General features: G+C 59.2%; 1 protein-coding gene across 1 annotated transcript in view; it reads right to left on the minus strand.

Moving 5' to 3' along the window:
• Positions 1-7,575: 7,575 nt before the first annotated feature.
• The window catches only part of LOC103588091, an 8,186-nt gene continuing 7,510 nt past the window's right edge, over positions 7,576-8,251 (minus strand). Inside the window, exon 4 of the mRNA XM_008569689.1 lies at positions 7,576-8,138. Within this exon, the coding sequence (XP_008567911.1) occupies positions 8,132-8,138 (7 nt within the window). The 3' untranslated portion in view covers positions 7,576-8,131. The remainder of the gene's footprint in view (positions 8,139-8,251) is intronic.

Below are 8,251 nucleotides of genomic sequence, written 5' to 3' on the forward strand. Positions count from 1 at the left end.
TGGCGCCTCCGCTGCCGCCGGCGGCCTCCGGGGACGCGCGGCCCGGCTGCCTGGGGACAGCCCCGATCCCGCGCCAGCGCCCCTCCCGTCTCCCGCCCGGGGGCGGCGGGCCTGTCCCTGTCTCTCTCGGGCTCGTCAACCGCGGTGACAGCGGCTGTCAGCGTGCTCCGGCGGTGTCACGGCGGCGGGGGAGGCGGCAGGGCCCCAAGTCTCCCGCAGGGCTGAGTCTGTCTGTCCTGATGTCCAGCCCGGGAATAACCTGCGTGGTCTCATGGAGCCGTGGGTGGGAGGTCCTTCCTGGGGGGAGGGGGAGGGGAGCTGGAGTTGGCCTACTAAACCTGAGGGTCCTGGGATATTTCCCTCTCCTGGGGGACTTTTGGGGGTAGGTCTAGATGATCAGCCCCCAGACCTCAGGAACCTCACATGCAATGAACAGGTGGGGTGGCCATGCTCCCTGGGCACCCCGTGCCTTCCAGCACCCTCCTGCACCCACCCCCCAGGCTGTGGCTGGGACCTTGGAGGTGGTGGGTGGGCCAGGCCCCACCCCTGCCCAATGCAGCTGCACAGGCCAGTTCTCCAGCTGCAGCTCCTGGAGGAGGCCCGGGCTCCAAATACACGTGGCAAATGCTGACAGTCCCCCTGCTGTTTCGGAAAGGGCAGGTCTGCTCATGGGGGTGCGTAGAGAATTTGACTGCAAGTAAAAGATGGGGTTAAGACTCCCGGAGGGCCGGCCTATGGCTCACTCGGGAGAGTGTGGTGCTGATAACACCAAGGCCATGGGTTCGGATCCCATATAGGGATGGCCGGTTGCTCACTGGGTGAGTGTGGTGCTGACAACACCAAGTCAAGGGTTAAGATCCCCTTACTGGTCATCTTTAAAAAAAAAAAAAGACTCCTGGAAAAGACTGGCCGTTTTAGAGGAAAGTGCCTCCACTTTTCTTCTGTGTGGACACCCACCAGAGCAGCACACCTGCTTGTCCCCTGTCCTCCCTCCATGTAGGACCCTCTGGACCTCACCCTGGACAGGGTTGTGGGGGACGGCCATGTCTCCTCCCCTGCCTGGGCCCTGCCTCATGCACCTCACGGGGCCTGGCATGGATAAGACTTGCCAATGTCCTCTGCCCCCGTTGCCCCACTCCCACCCTGGACTGCCACCCACCCGGCCTGGGGCTCCTCTCTTTATAGACAGGCGGGCGCCTCCTCCAGCCTCCCTCTCAAAGCGGGAAGGCAGCGAGGTGGTCACCTGTCCCACTCCCTCATCTATCACACTGAACTGCGTTTCACGATAAAATTACTCATCTTCGGCCAGTGATAAATTTAATCAGTCTACAGGAGACCACGCGGCGTGGGGGTGGGGGCTCTCCATTCAGGGTTTCCAGGCCCAGGTGGGGAAACCCGGGTGAAATGGGTCTTTGTGTTAATACATAGCCTGGCAAGGCCGAGGTAGTGGATTCGTGTGTGTCTGATATGCACCCTTGTTTGCAGAAATACATGTGCGTGTGATTCTGCATGTGTCGTGAAATTGGGGCTGAGCCATGGAGGGAGGCCATCTGGGATGCGGGATCTGGGTATGGTGCCAGGGTCGGTGCCAGGCAGGTGCAGAGTGAAGGGGCTACATACCTAGGGGAAGAGCTAGAGGAAGCCTTAGCGTGCAGTGCTGGGGCAGACAGGAGGAGGCGTAAGTGTCTGAACGCCCAGCCTGGAGCCTCCAACCTCAAGATGTCCAGATACAGGCAGCTCTCAGCAGGGACCAGGCAGCAGGAAGTGTCCAGTGCTCCTCTGGGTCCTACTGGGTCCCTGGCTCTCTTCTGCTCTAGCTGAGAAACCTCTGAGAAGTCTTTAGCTGATAACTAATGGGTTAATTAATAATCAAAGTGATGAGTTCAAGAAAGCCTTGGCCCAGAGCAGCCGTGAGTTTCTTTGATTAAAGCACAGAGGTCCAGAGGACCGGGCCTCAAATCTACTCTGCCACCTGCCAGCTGTCACCTGTAAAAGGAGGTGAAAAAAAAAAAAAAAAAAAGCCTGCTGTAAAGGCCACCTGAGACTATGCTCGTAAAATGCAGAGCCATTGCAGCCCATATTCCCAAGGCCGCCTGAGTGCCAGCTGGCCCCTGGAGCACAGACGAGACCTCTCTGAGGTGCACAGTCCAGACGGGAAGATAGGATTCCTGTGCAAGCCAGAATGCCAGGTTCTGGAAGTGCAGGGATGTGTGTTGAGAAGCTCAAGGAACAACGGACTCATTCCAACTAGAAGGGTCCAGGAGGAAGTGGCATTTGAAATTGGCATCAAAGATGAACAGGACTGGACAGAGGAGGCTGGTGTCCGGGGAAGGGATTGCACAAGGGGAGACCTCAGTGCTATTGTGGAAGGGGGAGGCTTTGCCAGGAGGTGGGTGGAAAGGTGGGGGGTTCCTTTTCTGCTCCCACAGCAGGAAGAAGGGCTGCCTTGTCTTCCTGGGTCTGCAGCACTGGTCCTGGCGCAGAGGCAAGCTCAGGGGTGGTGAAGGAGTCAGGAAGAAATAATATGTTCACCCTGCGGGCGGCAGAGTGTGGAGTTAACGAGTTGGGAACTGACAGGTCAGATGTTCCTGTGAGGCCCGTGGAGACACAGTAGGAGCCCGGAAGGGCTGCCCAGCAAATCCAGGCTCAGGAAAGGACTGAGACCCTCACAGGGGAGTAGCTGTGAGACACAGGGGAGGGGATTGCTCTGAGACAGCACAGGGCCTGGGAAGGGACGCCCTGGGCAGAGGGTCTGCGTCATCTGTGCTGTTTCGGCACTAGGCTTGCCATAGTCACTGTCTTTGAGGACAGAGCCCGGCACGGGGGGAGGCCTCCCCCAGGGGTAACCCTGGATTCTGAGCTCCCGGGGTGGCTGGAGGCAGCAGCCCCCCTCATGTGGGCCTCCAATTTGGGGCTCCCAGAGTCTGCCCTGGTGCTGGCTGTACCGAGGGTGGGTGGCATTTGGAGCAGGGCCCTTTCCCCAGGTAACCTCTGGGAAAGAGTTTCACCTGCCACTCAACAAATGCCTTTGGGTGCAACCTGCGCCTCAGATGGAAGAAACAAAACCCAGTTCAAGACCAGGGCCAGGAGGAGGGTGCCCTCACGCCCCACCCCCTTCAAACCCGACCTCCCATCCAGCCTGTCCATGTGGAGCTGGGAGCCAGGGCCTGAGTCTGCCACAGGTCAGACATCCACCCCCTCCTGGACCATGCCCCGGGCTGCTCCTTCCGACAGCCCTGGAGAGCCCCCAGTCTCCCCAGTGTTGGCAACACCTGTCCTCAGCATGCCTGGGGAACAGTTTCAAACGACATCCACTCCAAGCCCTGCCTGTGTCCCGTGTGCATTCATGTGGCACACGTGTGTTTACCACCAAGGCTGCTACCCAGTCTACGGAGTGCACTTCCAGGTAATACAACACATTCAGCACCATCGAGTCCTCTCCTGGGGCTTTCCAAGATCAAATCTCTCACGATGGCAACATCCTGTCCTTCCCCAGGAGGGAGGGGCACTGCCCAGGTGTGAGTTGTGCTTTTGCAGTCAATGCACTGTGGCCCTGTCCTCCTGGTCCTCACAGTGAAGCCTCCAGCTACTCTGGGCAAGAGGGGTTGGCCTGAGGTCCTGGAGGTAGGAAGTGACCAGCAGCCAGCCCAGGGGTGCTGCAGGAGCTGTGGCTCCCAGGCCGCCGACCATGGAGCCCCCTTGGACATCCACCCCGGGGTGAACTTCAGGATGTCCCAGCCCTTACAAAGAGCCCACGGCTGAGGCAGGCTGGCAGGTGATGGGGCTGAGGATTTGCTGTTCAGCAGGTGGCACAAGCCAAGGGGTCCGGGTCACACTGAGCAGCCCAGGCACACTCAGAAAACTCTTGCAAGTGTGTGCTTTGTGCCAACTGCACAGCCAGAGCAGGGGCACCATCATGAGCGCACTCATGGGGACAGACACTCAGACAAGACAGAGCAGCCAGACTTACCCTCCTGCCAGAAACACCAGGCAAGGAAGGACAGGGAGCCCCAAGAGGCAGAAGCAGCCAAGGGCAGCCTTACAATGGCTCGGCTCACTGCCTCAGTTTCCTGCCCATGGTGCAGGGAGAAAGCCAGGGCAGGGGGCATGGCACAGAGAGCAAGTCCTGGAGGTCAGCAGAGCCCAGAGCAGCCGGAGAGGAAGCTCCAGGAGGCAGGGAGAGAACCACCCAAGAGGATCTGAGGGAACCATGTCCAGAGCTCACCAAGGCTTGTGCGACGTGCCTGTTCCTTCAGGCAGGCTGGAAGACCCTAACCCACTGGGGCAGAGTACCAAGCAGGGCCTCACCCCAATAAAGTAGGGCAAAATCAGCCCTAGACTAAATACTGCTCTGGTCCTCCCAGCACAGCTTAAAAGCAAGTTTTGAAAGGGTCATGCAGCTTCCAGGTAACTTCCCAGGGTTCAGAGCAAAGTGAATATTTACATAAATAGCACCCAACAAAATTTACAATCTCTGTCACCCAATCAGAAACCACCAGGTGTGCAAGGAAGCAGGAAAATATGACCCATAATAAGAAGAAAAATCAATTGATTGATGCTGACCCAGAAATGACATGGACGAGAGGGTGAGAAGATGGGACAGCACAGCATAGTCGACACTGCACCCAGATGCTCGGGGAGCCGGAGCCCAGGTGGGAGCAGAGTGAATGCACCAAGGACAGTCTCTGCAAGGGGGTGCTGGGCTCCCAGACCCTGCGGGAGGGGCCCTCTCCACTCTCCCCCACGTGTACCTGGGACACCTGGCAGATGGTAAGTACTCAATAAATGTTAGTTTTGTCTTGTTTAATTCTCGCTCCCATTTTACAGATTGAAGTCCAGAGAGGTTAAATTTCCCCCCAAGGCAACACGGCCAGGATGTGGTGGGCACAAGACCCTGGGCCTCTGTGCTACATGCCACTGTACACTGGGTTTAACCACCTTGCAAATTCAAGGGAGGGTTACGGTAGCCCCCAGTCCTCCAGGAAGGGAAAGCCGAGACTGGGAGGTGTGTCAGAGAGTGGGGTCCAAAGACTTTAGCCCGCAGGAGGCGGATGTGAACACCCAGGCCTGATTCCTTCCACATCCTCCGTGCAGGCATCTGGAGTCTGGAGCCCCTCACCCTGATTTCCCAACCTTGCCTGGGCTTGGCCTGCCCAGTTTGGGGGTGGGCACCAGGAGCCACACAGTGAGTGTGCCCCTCCTGTGTTCACCGTGGTTGCCTTCATTGCCATCTGGGCTGGAGCCATTGGAGTCTGTGTCCTTCGGTTCAGCCCCCACCTCCACAAACCTCAGCGGCTCCAGCGGGGGTGCAGATGGAAAGCCCAGGAACACAGCAGGGCAGATGCACAGACCTCAAAAGGCTCCCGATCGCCCTTGCCCAGACACCCCCCACCTTCAGCTGGAGCACCGGGCTGCCACAATCTTAGCCCCGTGCTCGCCGCCTCCCAGGAAGACGGGGCGCCATCCTGCAGATGTGTCCACGTGGGGCAGGAGCTCTGAGTGCCACCCAGGGATGCCCCAAACTAGATGCTGCCTTTCCTTCCTCCTGGTCAGGGGGCTGTGGGCCTCGTGGTGGGTGCAGACACGTTGTCAGTGATAATAACTGCTGCCCTTACTGGGCACGTACCGTAGCCGGTTGTTGAGATTGCTTTGTGGACACCGAGAGGTTTGGCTTTGCTTACAGAGAAGGTCTGAGGCTTGGGGACGGGGACGGGTGGTGGAGCCCCAGAGTATCCCGCTTCAGAGTTGGCCTCAGGGCTGCTGCAGGCCAGGCTCGGGGTCACACCCTTAAAGGGCTGTGGTGGGGGTGATGAAGGGCCCCCCAGAGTCTCCGCGACAAGCCGCAGCCGAGAGCTCCTACCAGGCCCCTGGCAGCATGAGCGATGGCGGCCCGAGCGATAAGAAACTAATAATTTATGTTTGCAGTTCCTGCGGCCGGCGCCGGGGGAGGGCCGAGCCCCAGCCTCCCCTCGCGGGAGCAGCCGTGATCCTTTATTGCACAAATTATTCACGACCAGAGAATGAATGACTCTGTGATCAGATCAGGGCCGCCAGCACTTCTCATCTCATTTCTTTGCATAAATTCCGAAGTCAGGGTCTGCCCTGAGCTCCGGAAGCCGGCCTCAGCAGGCGGGGACCCAGGCCGCAGCCGGACAGAGAGCAGCCGCCTCCTGTCACCCAGCTCTGCAGCGTGACGAAGAGGGAGGCTGGGGCAGGCCTTGAGCTGTGTGTCCCTGCAGCCCCTTCAGACGGTCTGGGTCGGGGTCAGGAGCGATCCTCGCCTCCGTCCTCAAAGCCAGGGGCCTGCCTAGAGCCTGGGGGAGGACATGAGACGGAGGGGGCCCCCCGTCCTGGGCACAGCGCCCGTCTCTGTCCGCTGTGCTCCTGCCCCCCACATGGCCTCAGTGCCCCAGACGGCCCCGGCCTGCCCCGCGCAGCCTGCACCCCTCAGCCAGGCTCACCCGCCTTCCCTCTCCCTGCCTCGCTGCGGGGCCGGCTGTGGCCTCCCGGGGTCCAGGGACTCGGGCTGTGAGTCTCACTGCCGGCCGGCGCTCTTCTCACGAGCCCACCTTTCATCTCCTGGACTTCTCCTTATGCCACAGCGCACAGGCGCACATTGGGAGGCTTGTGCTCCGCCGTACGTCAGGCTGGCAGACTCCCGATGCACAGGATAAAGCTGTCCCCTGCGAGGGGCTGTTCTATTAGTCTCGGCCTCAGTGCCGCAGGCGGGAGCACGGAGCGGGGCTCTGCTCTGGAACCCTGTGCTGTGCAGGGCTGGATGGTGCCCAAGGCCTGAGCCCCTCCTGCCATCAGGGCCCCTGGACCTGAGCTGTGACTGTCCTAGACCCCCACACCTGGCACCAGAGCAAGCAGCCACTGCCAGGCCCCCCGGGCTGGCCACCCAAGGGGGCGTGTAGTCAAGACAGGGCCCCCAGCGTGCGTGCAGAAATGTGCACGTGTATGTGTACATGTGTGCCCCCCTCTTTCTGTATTCGACTGTAGGGTTGGGGAGCAACTGGACTTGCCCGGGAACTCTGGGGGCCAGTGGGAGGGAGGGGCTCAGGCTCCGGACAGAGAGGCCAGTGGAGGCCTGGGCAGCTCTGGGCCCCCCTAGGCCTGGGCTCCTGTGCCCACCCAGAACTGGGGTTGTCTGCTGGGCTCACCTGCCCATCCCTGGAGGTCAACACCACCTTCTGCTGCCACTCCCGGCTCACCTCTGTAGGGACCGGCCTGCTGCACCACCTCTTGGTGAGGCTGCCCAAATGGGCACCCCAAGGGGGCCCCACCTCTGAGCCACTGCACCCTGCTCCCCACCCTCCCTGAGCTCAGTTCAGCTGGACCGAGGCCACAGGACATGAGCAGCACAGGCTGCTGGAGCATGTACCAGTATTCTGGGCATAACGGGAGAGGACGGTGGTCCAGGAGGCCTCCTGGAGGTGGGGTGCTGCTGTAAGTCTTGAAGATAAGTGGGTGGTAGTAAGTCTGGGCCCCTGATTCTTTTAGGGACCACAAAAATGTTTTAATTTGAATTTCCCCTAAAATCAGAAGGGAAAAATATAATAATAATAAATCAAGTACGGATTATACTTGTCTTTATACTAACACAGTTGTAAAATGTAATTTAAATTTTTTTAACGGAAGCAAAAATGCCACAAGACTCGTGAGGGGCCCTGGGTGGCTGCAGGACAGTGATATTGGGGGTGGGGGCTCTGGGCAGAGGGGACCGCTCAGATGCACACAGACATCAAGTGGATTCAGGGAAACCAAAAGCTGGACTCTGGAGCGGATGCAGGGTCTGGACAGCAGAGAGTTTGGACAGTTCCACAAGGAGCCCTGGAGAGCACAGTGGTCAGACAGCCCCTCAGGAGGACAGGCAGGGTGTGGGGGCATCGCAGAAGCAGTGACAGGTGAAAGAGGTTGGTTAGGTCATGGGAATGAGGGTGTCTAGGAGGCAGGACAGAGGAGACTCGTATGGTGAGTGAGGAAGAGTCTATGACACAAGCAGCGATCTGAGCAACTGAGAGCCAGGGGTGACCATGCCAAGGTGGGGAACAGACGGCTAGTTTGGTTGTGGAGCCTCAGGGCAGGCTGTGGACCCTTGAGTGTCACAGCTGAAGGTACAGATTCAGGGTCATAACCTATAAAAGAAACCATAGGCATACATATGAAAGAGAAAGAGCTTAAGGTGGAGACCACCCGCCCATCATCTACCCACCCACCATCCACCCACCCAACTATCCTCCCACCCACC

Source organism: Galeopterus variegatus, unplaced genomic scaffold (genome assembly GCF_000696425.1).
Source record: "Galeopterus variegatus unplaced genomic scaffold, G_variegatus-3.0.2 Scaffold524, whole genome shotgun sequence".
Classification (NCBI taxonomy): Eukaryota; Metazoa; Chordata; class Mammalia; order Dermoptera; family Cynocephalidae; genus Galeopterus; species Galeopterus variegatus.